Raw genomic sequence first — 21,177 nt, 5'->3', positions numbered from 1 at the left:
TTTTAAATCTAAATCATGTATTTTATGAGTTTCCTTATTGTTTGAAGACTGTCTTGAATAAATTCCTTCTGCTTTCTGTTATCCTGTTATCCTGGGTGTAGTGTATTGTTTTGTTGATGTTTTTCCGATGATACAATGAGGAGGGTACATGTCCTCTTCCCTTAGTCTCCTCTCTTCCTTAGCTATGGCATAAAGACGATTCTTTTCTTTTTCCATGTCTTTCCTCTTCATTTCCTTTTCCAACCTTTTCCTTTTAGCTTCCTTAATCGATTCCAAAGCCGGGTTACCTGAAGGTTTATCCTTCCTAGTAGAGTCTCCGAACGAGAAGAAGGGATCGTCTGAATCTTTAGAGAGATCCGGAGTGCTCCTTCTGATACCTCTGTTTCTGTTTTCCCATTCGGCGATTTGCTGTACACGGTTTTCCCTGGATCTTTTGTACTCTTCCTTAACCGTGGCTGCGAGTTCGTTTCCTATTTCTCCCCAAGTAAATGGGTGGTTCTTTTTCCCCTTCCTATTCTCCAAAATCTTTCTGTTTTCTTCTTCTATATCCTCCAGTACCTGTCTTCTGGATCTCGAAGTCCCCGGCACGTTAATTTCGGCAGCTTGTTGTGCACTCTCCATGTTGCTATTGAGAGATGTGAGTGAATCAAAATGTGTCGAACCAAGCTCCCTCCTCAAAGAAGAGGATGAGAATGATCTACGCGGATTTAGGTTCCTCATGGGAATATTTTCCTGATTGCTGTCGCCTTCCTGGTCCGCGTTACCCCTTCCTGCCATTTTTGGTGGCGGAAAAAAGTAACTACAGTGTCCCAAATCGATTGCCGCAAAGAAGAATTTTTTATGTCCCTTATTTCGGAAAATCCCTTAAAGGGATAGGGACATGCGTCTCCGGGTTTTTGGCTCTCGCCTACCTCCTCCCGTCCGTGCCTTAGCGCTTGGCGCTACTTACGGGCGGAAGTGGAGCTAGATAACCGGCAGCGGGCTGACGGCCATCTAGGGTCTTCTGAGGAACACCAGCACCGGGCCCTGGGGCCCGTACCTGTCTTGAGGAACGGGACGACTCAATTAAGTGCCGCCTGGGTTCCATTCCTCCCACCAGGTGAGGTGGTTTGGTTACTATCTAGCGCTGGTCCCACAGCCACCACGTTCCAGCCGAGGTAGGCTCCTCAACCTTGAGGGGCACCGCGTCGGCACGCAGTGGGGCTCACCTCTCCCGTGGCTCTGACTAGTTTTATAGTTGATGTCAGTTGATCAACTCGGGGCGGGTGCCCCTTCCACTATACTAGCTCCCCAGCCGGCTAGTGGTGGGCCTTTGCAGCCGAGATTCGGACCGGCGTTTGAAAGCCAATCCAGGGTCTCCGCCAACCCTACCGTCGCCTAAGACAGTCCTGCCTAATCGTTAACCTAACCTATCCGATATCCTCTTGGCCTCGATGGCCTCCCTAGCAAAGCGACGCGAAGCACAGTAGTTCGACCTTGTGTCCAGAAACACCTTGGTCGGACACGGCCACGCGTCCTCGCCTATGAGCCTGATGATCCGACTCCTCTCAGCAGAGAGAGCCGGACACCTGTAGAGCACGTGTTCCACCGTCTCGTCTTCAGTGCCACACCTACATCCACCGGTCCCCCGAAGGGCGAAGGAAGTCAACTTGGCGTTGAAATCCCCATGCCCCGTGAGAAACTGGCACACATAGTGGTCCACCTCAAGAGGGAGTTCCAGTCTCCTCCTGATGTCAGGTATCATTGTGTGGGTCCACCGGCCCTTCTTACTAACATCCCACCTATCCTGCCAAACATCTAGAAGCCTATCCCACTGGTCTCTCATCTTCTCCTCCGGGATACGTCCAGCTTTTCTCTTTGTCCTAACTACGTGCCCTCGAATTTCCAGATCAAGAGGCATCTGCCCAGCAACAACCTGCAACGCATCCGTCGAGGTCGTTCTGTATGCGCCTGTGAGCGAGAGGAGGGCTCTTCTCTGCTTACTGCCGAGGAGTTTAATCGCTCTGGCCGTGAGAACCCCCTCAGACCAGATCTCCGCGGCGTAAGTGATACGAGGCAGAAAGACTGCCCTATATATTACGGCGGAAGTGGACTGCCGAAGGCCCCAGTCCGCAGACGACGCTGCCCTAAGCCTACTGTACAGAGAATCGGACTTTCCGGCCACGCTGCTCACGTGCGCCCAGAAATTTCTCCTACTGTCCAACTCGACACCCAGATACCTAACCGAACTAACAGCCACGATCTCCTCCGCTCCAAAAGGAACGGTGAACCCTGGACGTAGTCCTCCCTTCAGCGGGATCGCCTGAGACTTACTAGCCGAGAAATTTAGACCTCTCAGCGTCGCCCAGTCGCGCAAGGCGCTGAGCGTTGCTCTGGCTTTCCGCTGGATCTCCACAAGATCGGAGCCCGCGATAAGAACCGCCAGGTCATCCGCATACGCGACCAGTTTTACCCTATCATCGTTGTTGGTGACTAACGCCCTATCCATAGACAGATTCCAAAGACTTGGCCCTAACTGTGAGCCTTGAGGGCAGCCTCTGGTAAGATCCGCGAATGCCGTCGCTCCCTCCACCGAGAGCACCGCTCTTCTGCCCGTCAAATAACTCTGGATGATAGACCAAGTTGCATCGGATGCCCCCAAGTCCATCATGTCCCTAATCAGAATGTTCCATCTCAGGTTGTCGAAAGCGCCTGAGATATCCAGAAAAATTCCTACCACCATGTCCTCACTGTTGTCCACCCAATCCAGACACGATTTGATCGCACTGATTGTGGACTTGCCTACCCTAAATCCGTGTTGCTCTGCTGAAAGAGCGCCCCCCGTCTCCTCCTCCAGCCTGTCCATCACCAGTCGCTCCAGTACTTTTGACGGTACCGATAGCAAACTGACCGGTCTATATGACTTCGGAAGACTCGGGTCCCTGTCCTCACCCTTCTTGATGACCACGACCTCAGCTGTTTTCCAACAGTCCGGAAACTCCAACTTCCTGAGGCGCTCCCTCATGACGCTGGTTAGTGGCGTTCCTATAAAGCCCCAGGCCTTCCTGAGTACCCCAGCGGTGATCCCGTCCAGTCCCGGAGCTTTGTTAGGTGCCATCCTCCAGACAGCACTCTTAACCTCCGCCTTCGTTACCTCCGGTCTCACTCTACCTTCACGCTCCATTTCAAAGACAGGAGCCGTCCCATCCCTAGGAATAAGACACTCTAACAAACACTCTGCCGTCTCCAAGGCCGTCACCGTGAAGGTGCCGTCACCTCGGAGCACAGCGTTTGGAACCCTACTCTTCGAATAACCATTCCTAGCCCAACGGTAGACCGGGCTCCAGATGTCTGAGTTTATAGAGGTAGCGAACTTCCTCCAAGACTCCATCTTGGCCCTCCTAATCTTTTTCAGGTGGTCGTTCCTGAGCACTCTGAATTGTTCCCTATCCGAGACTTTATAGTCCTTGGTGCGCCGGAAGTTATTTAGACGCCTCTTGGACTCTTCGAGCCCAGCGTCCCACCATGGTGGTTTTATCCTACCGGACTTACAGGAGCGAGGCATGGAGGCCTCCATCGCCTGCACGAGGGCAAGCGTCAGAGATTCTGCCACACGTCCGCAACCGCCCACCATGGTCTCCGGGTCTCCGAGGACCTTCTGGGCCAGAACCCACCTAAACCTATCCCAATCAGCTTTCCTAGTGTTGAAGCGACTTTTCGCTACCGCGGGTCCCTCCGACCCTGATCCGACGCGGATCTTGAATCTGATGGTTCTGTGGTCGCTGTCGGTGACATCTACCACTTCCCACTCAGACACGGCGTTCGTCAGGGCGCCCCCTCTAGTCAGAGTCACATCTATGTTCGATGCCCCCATACCCGGTCTCTCGTACGTGTCGAGGTGACCGGGCTGGTTGTGCACCGTCAAGTGTTTCTCCGCTATGAGGGACTCTACATGGGTCCCCCGGGCCGCGCCCGAGTTGTTCCCCGGCCGACTGAACCATTGCGGCGAATGCGCGTTCACGTCGGCCCCTATCAAAACGTCTTGGTCGATCCTATCCAACATGTCTCCTAACCTATCCGTAAAGATGCGTGTCGGGATGCTGTACTTGAAGTACGCTGACACGAAGACGACCGCCCGGCCAGACTTCTTCCTAAGGCTGGCCACGGCGCAGTACCTATCGCAGAGCCCCTGCAGGGCGACCACCTCGATGTCCTGATTTAGGACAACTATGGCCGCCCCTGCACTACCATCCCTACAGCTGAGAACCGTTTTCACGGCGCCGTAGTCAAATCCTACCAGTCTTTCTCCCGAGGTCGGTACTTCTTGAAGCAGAAGTACCTCCACCCCATTAGCCCTGCTATAGTCCAGTATCTGATCAGACACGAGAGTGTTCCCGTTCATGTTCAACTGGACCACACAGTAGGTCGAAGAGTTCATTTCTTTCCGAAAATCTGTCCTACGGACGACCATGAGTTTATGGCGAACCATAGTTCGTGTTCCTAACCTGTGCCCTAATTCTCGTTACCTTATATGTGCATCCCGCGTGCCCAGCCGTGAAAGGTCCTCCGCAATTTGCACATTTTGCTGGCTTGTCCTTATTTGGACAGGTCTCCTTTCTGTGTCCTTCTATTGCGCAGAACGCACAAATGTCCACCTTCGATCTGCATTTTGCTGCTATGTGGCCAAACTTCTGGCACTTATTACATTTCGTTACCTGGAGGTACTCCGTTATTCTGTACGACGAGTAACTTATGTATACCCTCCTGTCATTGATTTTCCTGAAGGTGGTTGGGTGTACTTCACACACCCAGTGCACATACGGTTGGTCCCTGGGTCCAGTTTTGAACCTCGGTACAATCCGTTTTATATCCTCAGCTGTCAATTCCATTTCTGGGTTCTGTTGGGCTATTCTTGCAGATAATTCATCCGGGTTAATTTCTCTGTCAACATCATAAATAATGACCTTCGGTAGGAAACTGCCCGTCTGTGTAATCCCAAAACCTTCTACTGCTAAGCTCTTGATAGCTTCCTTTGTCTTGTCATCAGCTGGTGTAATAAGGAGGTCTCCCCCTTTTAATGTTACCAATTCCTTAATCTTTGGTGCTTTGTTCTTGGACACAACCTGCGTCTTTGTGTCAGCCGGTAGACACAACAAACTTGATAGGCGCCACTTGGGCCCTGCATTTATCTAGTACCTCTTTCTCTTGTTCCTTCTTATTCTTTTTCTTCTTCTCCATGTTTGCTTGTTTGGAGCCCAATCCTTGATCAGTGTCCTCTGCCTCAGATCTGTCCGACGGTTCTACCGTCCCTGTTTTTGTGCTGTTTACCTCGAATAGATATATATTAGATTTAGATATATCAGTTATCCTTCTGAAATTGATTGTTCTCCAAAAAAAATTACGACCGCGACACCGCTACCACCAGTTGTTGTGCTCGTCCGGGTTGTTCCGTTCGAACGTTGTTTTTTCGGTAGTGTGAGATTCAATTTGTTAGGAGAAAGTACAACAAACAGTTATAAGAATTTTTATAATAATATAATTTTAATGCGAGTCGAAATATTTAATTCAATGTACAATTCGTTAATGGTCGTTGAGACGACGTACAGTTTTAAGAGTTCTGGATCGACTGACTCTCTGGCTCACTCGTGAATTCCGCGTACACTATTCTGTGAGTCGCCTACACATTATTCGTTATCGACAGACTACAATAATATACTCTTATAATTAATATACAATAGACTTATATTATATACTAATAGCTAATGCGTACATAACACATACCTTGTAATGGCTAAGGAAATTGCCACTTGAATTAATACTCCCATTTACAATTTTTGAGCAATTTTGACATGATGCAGATAATTTATTTCCTTCAAAGGATATTATTTTATAAAATTCATTCAATAAATATTTCAATTTTGAAGTATTTATCATATGATCAGTAGATTCAGTTGTTCCAATTGTTTGAATACGTCTTGAATCATCTATTTTTTGAATTTTATGTGGGACATTTAAAAATTGCACAAACAGTTTCATAATTATTAAAACAAACGAAATAAAAAAATAATAAAATCGTAAAGGTAGGAACTATATTACAGTTGCACTAAAATTTCACCGACCAAGAATTACTGAGTATTGTGAACAGTGAGGACTGAGGAACTGAGGACATCTGATAACTGAGAACGTCCAGCAGCAACTTTTGAATAGTGGAGTTAATATAAATTATTAAATTTTATTTATACATTTATATAAAGGTATACAATTTTTATTATTAAATAATAAATATATATAGGTATGTATAAATAATAGTATAATATTATGCTACACAGTCCATGGATGTTGATTTATTTTTGTCGGTTCAACACAATAAGAAATAATAATTATTATTTGTTTAAACTTTATACACAGTTCTATGAAACGGGTAATAACTATCGTCTATGGGCTAATGAAGACCATCCACCATCGTCTACGATGGTGACTGGCGGGTAGCAAGGATAGATGTTATCGCTTTTGCTATTATTAGTTGCTCTTAGTATAATGTAGTTACAACATAGGTAACATTACATATTATTATTTATTTTCTATTTTTAGGTCTTTTCGTTATTTACGATGCCAGACTTATAAATTAACATTCAATATTGAAAATTGAAATACATGGTATAATGATATATTTTACCAAACGTTTGTTTTCTGTTTAATAGGTTTACGGTATACAGAAAATGACGTAAATATAAATATTTTTAATTTTCAGATTTATTCAAATTGTTTAAGTCCATTAATATAACTTATCTAGATATGTACTGATAGATAACTATAATTTTATCTAGATGAAGATAAATATAACAAAGCTGAAATTTATCTAGATAAGATAAAAGATAAATAACTTTTATCTAGATAACTTATCTAGATAAATTCATCTAGATATTTACCAACACTGCTTAAAATGTATGGATACCGATAAAGGCACACGTAGAGCACGGCTGGACCGTAGCTGGGAAACTTCAAGTTCTATCGTTTAAGTCTCCGGGGGACGATGCCAGAAACAGCTGTTCGGTGTTACTTTTATAGAACATAGAGATAAAGACAAGTAGAGTAATTGATAAGCTTCTTACTTGACCCGAAACAGGAAGGTTATGCTGCTTGATTGCGAAGAAGTAGATGCATAAATGGCGTTGAAACGATGTATAGCAACAGCGGGGTATAACACGATCAAAATAAACAGTACAGAAATGTGTAAGAGCGAATGTTATAAAAAAAAAATTGCGCTTGAAACGGAGCGAAACACTGAACTTGTTATCACAATTGGAATTATGTTTTTTTTTTCTAAAATTCCTGGAGCTTTATTAAATCGAACATTTGATTCTCGAAGCCGCGTGACTAACTTGTTTGGATTGCATGAAGTTCTGACTACTTTCCTGTCAATATTCCACAGTGTATCATGCATGTGTCCAGTTCCATACGCTTTGTCTACTAGCTCGCTTCTCGAGTATCCATTAATATCAGCTTCATCGGTGGAAAAACATTCCTTCAAACTGGTCATCATAGGCTCTCTAAAATTTCTGTATACGCAGTGTGAGTCATAAGCTGAATAATCAACCGCAATGGTGAATAGCCCAGGGCCCCGCTATAATAAATCAAATCTAAATCGTCTAAAATACGTGATCCGACGGACTCATCAAATCCCGAGGAGAAACTCGAAGTAAGATCAACGCTTCCTGCTCATACGTGCCATGCGAACTGGTTATATAACTGGAAATATGCGAATAAACAGCTAATTGGCAAGCAAAAACAGTCAAAGGAATGGGAAAGATCGCTCTAGACGCCTTAACAGGAACGTTCCTCGATCCTGTCGACAATGCCGTTTCAGCGCTGTTGTACTTGTTCTTTAAATCACCTCTAAAAATAATACTTCTTTTAACGACTCCAACAACGGCTTTCGTTGATCCGACTAAAACATTTTTATTTCCAGTGCTCCTATAAATGCGGTCCTTTTCACGCTCGTCAGTAACTTCAAATTTCACAATTCTAACTTTCTCAGCTGCGCTTGTTGACTTCATGAAACCTAAAAGGGCTCTTTCCCATTCATCTGGACGTAACGGACGAAATCCATGATCGATCGAATTCTTATGCAATTTACCAACGACTTCTCTCATTTCAGAATTAATCTCTGAAGCAGTAAAATCTAAATCCTCTTCACTCCTAGACGTAACCAAAAATTTGTCCGCTCTCCCGTATCCTCCCATTATTGGGAGTGACAAAAGCATTGACAAGAAACGAACTTGTTCTTTCGATGTTGGCTCAAATTCGAGATACATAAACACTCTTGATAACTCTTTGAAATTTTTCATCGTACGAAAAGAATTTATCATCTCCTCGCGGATCTCACTCAAAATCGCAATATCATGATATGCCGAATTAGGATTTGCATCAACAACACGCCTACTGGTGAGTATCTTCATGTCCTTAGGAGTTTTATTTACACCTCTCTGATATACTAGAGAAACAAACTCAGCCGAAAAGCAGGCGAAGTATTTAATCAAATTGGTAACATGTGATCTCAAAAGACTATATCTCGTTTTAGGCCATGGCAGAATATATCTAAAATATTCACGAATGAAAGACAGAAAATCAACTTTGAAAACACGAACGCCTACAAAATCATAATTTATTTATAATGTACCTGAAATTCACACTTAAACGAAGTCGTCAAACTTGCTTCTAATAATGTCTCCTGCAGACAACATTCTATCTGTGGTGGTATAATATTACTTTTATTGGTGTAATATTTCAGTTCAGAAAATCCATATCCCTCCTTTAATCTTCTCATCTCCACGCACATCGCTTTACCATGATCGAGAAACATGTCTTTTATAACTCTAATTCCCAAAGCGGATGGGTAATACTCACCAAAGAAGAACAGCCAATCGATAATACTAACATGTCCAAAAATGTGACACTCATTATTAACTCTGAACATAATATAGTCATGGAAAGAAATATTAATTTATTATATAATCATATTAAGGTCTGTAGGACATAGCGTTTGTTGACTGAAGACGGTAGGCGAAGGGGGCTACTTATTGTCATATTTAAAAAAACTATAGGTTACAAGACTTTGTGCATAAAAAAAATGAAGAAACTCACAAACGTTAAAACGATATAAATTCGAAACTAATTCCAAAAGAATAATTCTGATTGCACCTTCGTTTTTTACTCAGCAAGTTCAAAAAAAAAAAAAAAAATCGAAAACTTTGCGTGGGTTGGAAAAGTGCAGTTTGTTCCTATTTATTTTATTATAACTTATACGATTTTATTTAAAAATAAAACATATACATTTTTATGGTAGTATAATAGTATTTTATAAAAAAAAAAAAAAAATAGAAAAAAAAATAAAAAAAATAGTAGAATATTTACCTTTTAACCATAAACGAGTGAATCACGTGGCCCAAACGATGTAGACAAAACTGTTATTTTTTTTCAATTGATGTATCTATGTTATACAAATAGGAAATCATAATATAAATACTTATTCAAATAAAATAAAATATTAATTTTTAAGATACTTACTTGTTTAAATAAACTATGAGAAAAATATGAACTATATAAAATATATTGATGTTCAATATACTTACTATGGCACACAAAATGAAATACCGCTAGGTGTTAACTGTAACTTCCCAAAATCACAAATGACAAACCAATTTTTCAATCTCCCTATCGAGTAGCACCAGCACAAAGACAAAAATTAAAAAATTGAATAGACCAAATGATAATCTCTGTTATAGTTGAACCTAGTAGAAGTAATTATGCTGCTCCAGTATTTCTAATACCTAAAAAGGAGAAGGGGGAATATCGATTTTTAGTCGATTATAGGAAATTAAATAATGAAACAATTAGTGATAAACACCCTATACCGAGGTCACAAGACTTGTTTAGGAGTCTAGAAGGAGCAAAATATTACTCATCAATCGATATGGCTCAAGGTTATTTTCAATTACCAATAAAGGTTGAAGACAGATACAAAACCGCCTTTATAACAGATTTTGGCCTATATCATTTTAAACGAATTCCTCAAGGATTTAAAAACTCGGGACCAATTTTCCAAAGAGTAATAAATAATTTATTTAGTGATTATTTATATAGGACAATAGTTGCGTACTTAGACGATATTTGCTGTTTCGGGAAAAATTTTGAATCGTCATTGGAAAGGCTGGAAAACATTCTTATACGGCTAGATGAGGCCGGAAAAAAATTAAAAACAAATAAATGTGTATTTTTTAGCTCAAAAATAGAACTTTTAGGACACGAGGTTTCTAATAGCGGAATTATTCCATTAGGAAAAATTTTAGAAGCAATAAAACAATTTCCAATACCCAAAAAGGTAAAAGATGTTAGATCATTTATTGGGCTAACAAGTTATTATAGAAAATATACATTAAATTTTGTAAAAATCGCAAGTTCTTTAACCGATCTAACAAAAAAGGAAAATAAGTTTTGTTGGGACGAGAACCATAATAACGCTTTTAATATTTAAAAAAAATCAATAATTACTGCGCCCGTTTTAGCTCACTTTGAAGACACATACCCTGTTTTTGTTAAAACTGACGCATCCTTAGAAGGGCTTTCAGGTATTTTAGAACAGGAAAATCCTAATGGAGATAAACATCCAATTGCATTCGCATCTAGGAAATTAAAAAGGGGAGAAAAAAATTTTCTACTACAGAACTGGAAATGTCAGCAGTAGTATTTGCACTTAATTATTTTAAAGAATATCTAATAGGTAGAAAAATAACCGTGTATAGTGACCATTCAAGTTTACAATACTAGAAAACAATGAAAAACCCGTCATCTCGCATAACAAAATTTATCTTTAAGTTATTAGAATTTGACTTAGAAATTAAACATAAACCAGGTGCAGGAAATTTAGCAGCAGATTGTTTATCCCGATACCCTGTAGAAAATATTAATACATTAATCACTGAATTAAAAAATTTAAAAGACGACGTCCCGACATCTATAACCTAAATTAACATCAACATATTAAAAGAAAAACAACAACTAGACGAGTTTTGTAACGGCATAATTAACGCAATAAAAACTAAAACTAATTCCAAGTACAATAAGAAATCTCGACAATATTGTATTAAAAATGAATTACTATATTTTAAAAATTGGTCACCCCATGGAGCGAATAACCTATTAGTGATATCCAAAGATTTAATCAACACTATACTCAAATCTTACCACGAATCGGTTTTTAGTGGACACTTTGGAATAACTAAAACATTGGCAAAATATGAATAAACTAAACAATGAATTAAAAGTACAAAAAGATGAACTAAAAATCTTAAACATAATAGAATCAATATTGCTATATAATTTACTATATACCGAATTACTAAATCAATACGTTAAAGATACTACCTTATTATTAAATATAATAACAAATGGACAGATCAATCCCAAAATAATTAAACCAATTGAGCTAATGATACAGCTAAAAGATATCAAAACAAATTTACCGTCATATTTAGATTTACCAATAGAAATAAACGCAAAAAACTATTTTGATTTCATGAAGTTGATAGATCTACATATTTACTATGTTAATCATCTAATAATATTCATAATAAATATACCACTAATAGAAAACATACCCTTTAATCTTTACCATATCATAAGTTTACCGGTCCATGTAAGTAAAAACAATTTCGTTTTTATCCAATCCACACAAGAATTCCTAGCAGTAGAAAAAAGTAAACAGTATTACATATTTTTTACACAAAATCAAATTAATAAATGCAAGACAATTAAACAAAAATTAATTTGTGAATCAAATATGCCACTATCTAATAATATTAAATCTAATTGTGAATTCCAATTATTTACAAAAGAAAACAATATGCCAGAAAATTGCGAAATAAAAACTGTTCCAATTTTTAATGACATATGGCACCAATTAGGAAAAATCATTATATGTAAAATCAATGTCAGCGTTAGATGAACAAATAACAAAGGAACTAAGCTCAAAATCAAATGATAAAATAAAAATGGTACATTCTGCAGAATTATCGACTGTATCGTTAATATTAATCGGAATAATCATATTCAAAATAATTAAATCACGAAGAAACAAAAATAAAAATAAACCAACTAACACCGTGAAAGTGGTATACGACGCTGAGAGCAACCAACTTCGAGTTCAGGATAACACAGAAACAACACAATAATCAAAATTGTTTAAAAGCAAAAAAAAAATGTAAAATAGGATTAAGTAGAATAAATTAACAATTATTTTATAAGAGAGGTTAAAATATAATAATAAAATAAATAAAATAATAATAAAAAAAAAAAAAAAATGTAAAATAGAATTAAGTAGCGCTACTAACCATTATGCTTAGAAAAAAAAATGTAATAGATATATATAATTATATACAAATAATTTAATTAGAATAACTAATTATTCATTTTAAGGAACACATATACAAGAAAAATGTAAGATAGAAAAAAATAATGTTTTAAATTAACTATCAGTAGTAAATACAATCAAATCAAATTAAATTAAAAATATCTATACATACCAATAAAATAAAATATTATAGTAATTACCACACAATCCATGATTAATATTAAAGCACCTCTGTTATTGTAAATAAATAAAAAGAAAAACACCCGACCATTCTTACAGATGGACAAAAAGGAAACCATTACAAAACTTGCAAAGAAGATCAAGAGTGTCCAGTTCAATATAAATCGACTACAACAAGGAAAGAAGTATACAACAGAAACAAGATCAGGAGAGCTGTGAAAAATAAGACCATAAAATCTACAGAACAACCAGAAATAAAAAAAAATATTAATAAAACTATACAAACAATTTCTATGGAAGAAGAGATACAAAAAAAATTCAAAAACCTTGTAAATTTTATAACAAATGAATTTAAACAGAAACAATAAAAAAAATATATATTTATATATAATAATAATAATAATTTTATAAATACAAATACAAAATAATACATATCACAAAAATTAGAAAAATAATACAAATAACGACCAAAAGTTCAAAAATATGAGGACATATTTCCTTATAAGTTACGGGACTGTTGTAATGTTGTATATATAACAAAATATACGAAGCGGGAGTCGAACAAATACCGATTCGACAAAAATTAATAATTAAATTGTCGACGGCGACGACAAAAACGGAGCGATCGGGCAGTCGTGGTGTGTTACGGCTGACAACTGTTTTATTTTAATATATTTAATTATTTCATTGCGTTATTATATGTTTATTTTATTTAAATTAATATAGCTTTGTTTTTATTCTCATATCGAGGTACGCACCTATGTGTTTGTGGCGAGGAAACACTTTAGTAGAAAATAGCAAGACACTATAATACCTTATTTCTTCCAGTACTCGTTATCGTGGTCAGTTGAGAAATAGTACGATTTTGTCCAGGTTAAAGAGATCTCACTCTCAAACATCCAGTACTCGTTATCGTGGTCAGTTGTTTGAGAGTAAAGCAACCTTAGAGTTGTAACGTATAAACCCTGCGAGGTCTTATTAAATTGTCCTTTGCGTAGTACTTGTTACCGTGGTCACCAAAGGATTGTTGAGTAAGCGCTTACCGCAGGTGTCGATACTACTTGTTTGACGGTTTGGGAATCGGATACCGAGATACCTATTTTATACGTTAAACCATCGAGTGACGTATACGACAGTACTTACAAAGCTACGTTTCACAATCACTGAAAAAAATGGACTTTCCTACAAATTCAGAGTCCTAACAATAACTTAAGAGAATTACAGATAATTGCGTGGGTGAAAATTTAAAACCTAGGTAATACTAGGTTTATAATACCTAGGTATACAATGTAAGTTTCTCACAATTTTTACTTTTATTCTTATTATTTTTTACAAAAATCTACGTAAATATTTAATATTTATTAATTAATTAATTTCAATGTACCTATTTATTAATTATTATATGATAATAGTAATAATACACTTTGTTAAATGACTACAATTAATAATGTCGAAATAAAAATATTTTCGTGCATTTTTTAACAGGCAAAACTTACTTTTTAGTTCTTGTTCTTCCTTGTTGTACCCTTCGCATTCATCAAATAATTTTGAAGCTATATTTACCCAGGCCTTGGCCTTAGCATAGCGATCAACAATATATTCTTTAGAATTAGTTTTCCATAACCCTCGCGTAGTTATCTCTACAATATTTCCATTTTTTTTCAGTTCTTCGACTAATATAAATTATTGCAAAATAATATAACATATTATATTTATATTTATCATATTATATTGTAAATACAATATAAAATAGTATATTTTGTAATTACTTTATGAAATTATGTATTTTAAAATGTATTTTCAAAAACAAAATATAAAAATTATAATTAATAAATAGGTAAAATAAATTAAAAATTAAATTACCTAATTAATTTCTTTTATTTATAGTTAAAAATTATACATCCTTATTGTTGAAATTAATATTTAAAAAAAATTTTAAATTAAGAATATAAATTCCGCGGATGAAAATCAAACCAAGTATAGTATGAAAATAGATAACTTATTATCTTATTTACTTCATTCAAAATGGTTTTTAAACAAATTATAAAAAATCAAAAATTAATTAATACAGCCCAAAGAAATGCCAGCCCCAACTAGTCAAGAGCAATGGACAGATATAGCAAACAAGTTTTATAAAAAAACAAATTTTCCAAACTGCATCGGGGCTGTAGACGGAAAGCATATTAGATGTGTGAATCCAAGAAATACGGGGTCTATATTTTTTAATTATAAAAAATATTTTTCTATTATTTTAATGGGTGTAGTAGATGCAGAATATTGTTTCACGACCATTGATGTCGGTGCTTATGGAAAAGAGGCTGATTCTGTCGTTTTTAAAGAATGTCCGTTTGGTAGAAAACTTTATTCCGGAGAACTAAATCTTCCTACACCAACTTGCCTACCAAATACTACAGATTCTCTGCAACCTTTTGTCTTAGTGGCTGACGAAGCGTTTGGGTTACATAAAAATTTGTTGAGACCGTACCCAGGACGTGGACTCGATGAAAAACGAAAAATTTTCAACTATAGATTGTCGAGGGCCATTATAATTTTATATATTTGTATGAATTAAAATAAATTCTATATTATTATACTCATAATTTAATAATTAATTTATTATATTATTTATATTACCTATTTTTTTGTAAAAATTTAATTGCAGTATCATTGTTAAAAATAACTGTAAGTAATTCATTAAAATTAATTTTAGAATATAAAATTTAAAATTTAAAAATTAATTTTTCGTATTGGTTTGAACGAAGTCAAAGTTTAATAAAATAACGAAGGCCAGCAACGTAGTTATATGGTTTAATATAAAATGTACAATAGTTTTTCCATTTCCCAAAATAGATCATCTATCACCAGCTAAATACGATAATTGTACAAAACGGCACACTATATGGCGGGGCGATAACAAACAAGAGTGGCGGGGCAATAAATTTTATGGGGCGTAGGTACCTACTGGCGGAGTGATAACAAACAAGCACCTACGCTGTTTTTCAAGAAATATTTCTATAAATAATTTTGCTATTTTCCGAAAGTAAAAATCAGTACCACTGAAAATTACTAAAATATTTTCCAATACAATTAATATTAAATGTTAATTATATATTTAATTTTATACCTACTCTATGATTCAATAATTATTTTCAAATCAATTCTCAATTGATACATTTGTATTAAGTGAAAACACATTTTTTTCGATGTATTTATAAAAATATTATACTTTCATAAAGTATAGGTAATTAAATAGAAATAGTTATATAATATACATATTATCTATTATCAAAGTTCATATTTTATATTCAATTCTAATCTATAGCTCAAGTAGTCCTTTATTAAGTGCTATACTTTAGAGTTATAATCATAAATAACATAATTTAAACCTTTATTAAGCACAGGAAAACAAATTAAATTGAAAATTGTGTAGCATATGACTAAATAATTTAATATTTTTAACTTATAATAGGAATTAAAAACATATCAAAGCAAATTTAGAATTTGGACAATTTACAAGTAGATACTGTTGTAATAATTATTATAAATTCACACAAATTAAATAATATGGAAGAATTTATTTTTCATTAATAAAAAATGTATTATTTTAATTTAAAAGATTCAAAACTAACAAAATAAACTTTTGCGTGGCTACTACCTTAGGTGATATTTTCAGAATTAGGATTTTATTTTTTTAACTAGGAAATCTATTAGATTTTAATTTAGCAAAACTACTACTCCATTAAAATCTAGTGCATCAGCTTCTTCTTTTTCAGTTGTAATAACCATAAAAATCATTTAACTTGTTATTTCTCATATTTAAGCGTAAGTAATTTTTCACTCTTTTCTATCTCGAAAAAAGTGTTCATTTGAAATAGTACTATCAGGCAATTTAGAAATTATTGTAAATTAAATATTTTTAAGGTTTCTACAAAAGTTTCATAGTTTAGATAACATTTCTGTTAGTGTTATTATATCAGGATTAATTTCTTTTTCTTTAAGTAGTGCTAGCATGGAAGAAAATCAAAAGATAAATATATAGAATTAATTTTTAAATTACTATAATGGTTAAGACATTTTTCAAAATAAATAGAATTTGATTTCAAAACTGATCATTGTTGGAGTTAAATTAGTCACATAATATATTATTACATTGAAAAAACTGCACTAGAATATCTGCATTATTTTTCGAATATCAGTTACTAACTTTCCAATTAATTTACATACTGTATATGTAATATATAAATATATTTATTTTGGTACACAAGTCCTTTTTGCAATCCTATAGTTTTGCAAATACACATAACATTTATTCTAACTAATTTACTATATCTTGCCAATTTAAAATAAAAAATATCTATATAAAATAATTTAATTAATATTATATTATGTAATATCGTTGCTAAGAAATTGCTTTTCATTATACAAAACATAGGTACGTTACATATTATTTTTAAGTGTATCTTATGTTATAATATTTAATTTTATCGTAATTTGAATTTTATATTTTAAAATTAAAAAAAGAGCTGTAACACATCAAATAATACTCATATGCAACATGTTGATGCTAGATGATCAAAAGCGACAAAATGATCTTGTCGAATTCCTCGAACAATTAAATGAAACACAAAAAGATATTAAAACAGCAAAAGAACCGAATAAATTGGAGAACAAATGCGTGTGTTCTAAAAGATATTTTAAAAAATGGGAAAATAGATTGAAATTAAAGTATATTGCAAAATTAGCAAATCCAAAACCAGTTCGTCTTAGGCCTTGGCCGAATCCAAAGTTGGAAGCTGTTTTGCCATTACAAGTAGTCAAAGCTACTTTAACTGGTAAAATTCCCAGTAGGATTTATAAATTGGCAGTACCCAAAAGCAGGACGAAAGTGCCAAGAGATGTAGTTCATCGTACATTCTCATCGGGTGATGCAAACTTTCAATACAGGCAATCTAAAAATCTGTTAAAAACCCGTAAAAGAATTCTAGAGCTTGCAAAACCAAAACCTAAAATTAGGCACGTACACGATAGATGTCTAAAATCTGAATTTCCCGAAAAACTTTATAGTAAACCTAATAAATTGACGATACAGAATAATTCAAATGATTGGTTTAAACATCGGAAATGGCTTAAGAAAAACGCAGCACCTAAAAAAATATTTAAAAGATCCCCAGAGGTTAAAAGACGATCAAAACTGACGAAATCCCAAACAGATATAATGTTGAATAGACTTTCTCAAATGCCAGAATTAAAAAGATTTGTTAAAAAATTGGTCGTAAGAACAACTGAGCCAAGACCATTTGGTCAAATAAGACCTATGGGCCTGGGCTGGGTTCAGCGATTATCAGTACCTAGAAAATTATCTTCGGAGACGCAATTGAATCTGGATTATGATCCCGGTGTCATTCCAAGGGCTGCTTTAAACGCAGTAATTACACCCCGCATAAAAGAATTAGCCGAGCCAAAATTTAATATTAAAACCGTCAACACAGAATTCAAAGAAAATGCATTCAAAATATCACCTACTGCGTTGACATATAAAGCTACTAAACGCATTAAAAAATTGGCGATGCCACGAGTACATTAAATAAGACATTTCTGTAAATATATGGGTTACGTTCCATAATATACTTTTGAGTGATTACTCTATTGTATTAACTAATTATGAATTTAAAGGGTTATATTTAATATTATAGTGAGCCAACAACTAGATGTTGATAAGGAATGAAGAAAAACGACAAAAATATTGCTGTGGTTTTTTTTTTTTATATTGAAAATAATACAGTGTTTTTTGATTGAAAATTATTCTAAGTCCAAATGACAATATTCTGATGTAGACTGGCGTGGCTTTTCCTACGCATGGGTGTGTCAACTGCAATCGCCGCTTCCGAGTTTTCAAGAACTATTCTAATCGTTTTTATTAATTATAGGCTTACAATGTATCGCAGGGTTCATTCATCTTCCAGTTCAGATGGTATGATTGCCTTATTAGTTATTAGTATTGTCCACTGTTTAGGCCTAATGCGTTTCCACCGAGTTATGATATACCTTCCAATTATATGTTAAATCTGTATTTCTAAAATCCTTGTTGCGTGTTATATTATTCTAATATATTATTGATCGTTATCTTAATACTTATGACTACGTCACAGTATCCTTATTATGTATTATATTATTAGTATGAGATATCAGAGCACGTAGCAATGTAAATAAATTACATCAAAAGAATATTATGTTGAAGTCCATTTAGTACAATCAAGTACCATTGTTGGTAAAGAAATACATATTTTAGTTAATAAAATGAATTGTGGTATATAAATATTAAATATATATAGATCTAATTTTCGTCAATATAATAAAATGATTTTAAGTATTGTTAGGAACCCTTGCACACACACTTTAGATTAGTAAGCATATTATACAATAATATAGTAGTGTAAGCAATATGTGTATTCTTTTTGCAAGCGACTGCGTCGCCAAGACAAGAACGTAGAATAAGCAAGAGTTAGTCGTGAATAAGTAGCCGATTCGTATAATACTGTGTTGTTAAAATATTCTTATAATAAAATAATTAATAAAATATTTTCTTAAAGTTAAACAGATTTTGTGTAGTGTTTTGAATACAACCCGTAAGTGAACGAACTCTTTTACAACATATATATATACCTTTTGGCCTTAACCGAAAGAGTATATAACAGTATTGTAGCTGTAATTGTGTTAACTGTTAAGGATTTGCATCAAAATGCAATAGAGTTCGAAATGTTGACTAAAATTTTGTAGAATAAGTGAATTTTGATTTTATATATAACTTTAACTTAGTCGGGTATTAAATTACCATGCATTTTTAAAGAACTCAGTTTCCAGTTAATCTTGATTTTGAAACGACGATTAGAGGTATTACGTTATGATGAAATTCTTGGATAAATTAAGTGTCAAAAGGAAACCTTTCAATACCATCAAGAACATTAGTAAACATAGCGTATAAACTGGAACCGATGTTCAAAAGTTTGCTTGGAAAAGGTTTATTAAACAAACAGTATATAATAAAATAATTGTCAACAGAACTTATTTTATAAGTATTAAATTAAATAAGTATTAAATATTTTATAAGTATAAAATATTTGAAGACATGCCTACAGAAGTCATAAACTTCTTATTTCGCACAAGAACATTCATTCGTATGAATAAACTAAATAATGAATTGCTCTACAATTGCCAGATACCCAAGACAAGAAACAAAATAAAAAGCAAAAATTTGTTAAATAAATAACAAAATATTTAAATTAATTGCTACCTATTCTATGCTAATGTGTAAATATTAAATGAAACTCCATACTAAATTTAAAAGGCATAATTAATATTTCATTATAATATTATCTATAAAATTGTCTTTATCATGCTGCTCAGCTGCTGGTCAGGGCTTGTGATAAATTGATTTTGATAACTTACTTCATGTTTTAACAATGTCTTTATTGCTCTTACGGAAACTTGGCTCTCTAATAATTTTTACTCTTCTGAGCTTGGTCTCGATAATTACAATATATATAGATGCGACAGGTCTCTCCACAAACCAGCACCTGTAATCGCGGTGGTGGTGTGTTAGTAGGTGTTCGTAAAGACATAGATTCTTCCCCCCTTATTATACCTTATAATAATGTTGAGCAATTCTCTCATAACTCCTTAAATATTATAATTTGTAGTGTTTATATACCACCTTCGTCGCCCATTGAGCTTTATACTACTCATCTAAATACTATTGATTTTATTGTTCAAAACTACCCAAACCATAGTTTTATTTTCACTGGTGATTATAATCTTCCATTTATTTCATGGTCAAATGATGCACATGGCCTATGTTTTCTATCTCAAACAATCTCTGAATATACTTCCATTCCTGAAAGACTTGCCATTCACGGATTCTTCCAACATAACTACATATTAAATTCTCACCACTCTCTTCTCGATCTCATATTCTCTAACCTTAGCTCCATAACTGTTAAACATGCTCTTGATCCCGCCGTGCCTGCCGACACTTACCATCCACCTCTCTCACTCTCTATAAATCTCCCCATTCATGCTCCTCAATCTGCTTCCCTCAAATCATTTTATAACTTTAGTAAGGCAGATTACATGCAGATCACTAATTTCTTTAACTATTTCAATTGGAAAAGTACCTTTCTGTCATACTCCTTTGATGATTCCATGTCTGTCTTCCTTGATGCTCTCCATTATTCAATTTTAACTCTTGTTCCTAAAATCTCTTTTCGCCCTTCCACTTTCCCGTCTTGGTACAGCAAGGAGCTCAAAGAACTAGTGTTTGCTAAATCTCGCGCTCATACCAAATTTAAGTCATCCCAGCTATTATCAGATTACAAGCATTTTTCACTACTTCGCGCTAAATTTAAATTCATCTCCAAACAATGCTACCGTAATTTTGTCTAACGAACAGAGTCCTCCCTATTACACAACCCACAATACTTTTGGAGTTTTATTAGAAAAAACCGCTCTTCTCAATCTATACCTTCATGTGTTTCACTACATGGTAAACAAAGTACATCTCTTTCCGATACTGCTAACCTTTTTGCTTCATATTTTTCTTCTGTGTTCACCCA

At 35.0% G+C, this 21,177-nt stretch overlaps 2 protein-coding genes across 2 annotated transcripts in view; both read left to right on the top strand.

The window, feature by feature from the left end:
- The window catches only part of LOC132925346 (uncharacterized), a 30,379-nt gene extending 13,772 nt beyond the window's left edge, over nucleotides 1-16,607 (top strand). Inside the window, exons 3-4 of the mRNA XM_060989751.1 lie at nucleotides 14,640-15,025; nucleotides 16,490-16,607. Of these exons, the coding sequence (XP_060845734.1) occupies nucleotides 14,640-15,025; nucleotides 16,490-16,607 (504 nt within the window). The remainder of the gene's footprint in view (nucleotides 1-14,639; nucleotides 15,026-16,489) is intronic.
- Nucleotides 16,608-17,123: 516 nt separating this feature from the next.
- LOC132924184 (uncharacterized) lies at nucleotides 17,124-18,152 on the top strand. Its single transcript, XM_060988329.1, has one exon. It carries the CDS (start codon nucleotides 17,124-17,126, stop codon nucleotides 18,150-18,152), a length of 1,029 nt encoding a protein of 342 aa, XP_060844312.1.
- Nucleotides 18,153-21,177: the final 3,025 nt, after the last annotated feature.

Source organism: Rhopalosiphum padi, chromosome 3, assembly GCF_020882245.1.
Source record: "Rhopalosiphum padi isolate XX-2018 chromosome 3, ASM2088224v1, whole genome shotgun sequence".
Classification (NCBI taxonomy): domain Eukaryota; kingdom Metazoa; phylum Arthropoda; class Insecta; order Hemiptera; family Aphididae; genus Rhopalosiphum; species Rhopalosiphum padi.
Note: the sequence above shows the minus strand (reverse complement) of the source record. Positions and strands in the feature narration are given on the sequence as shown.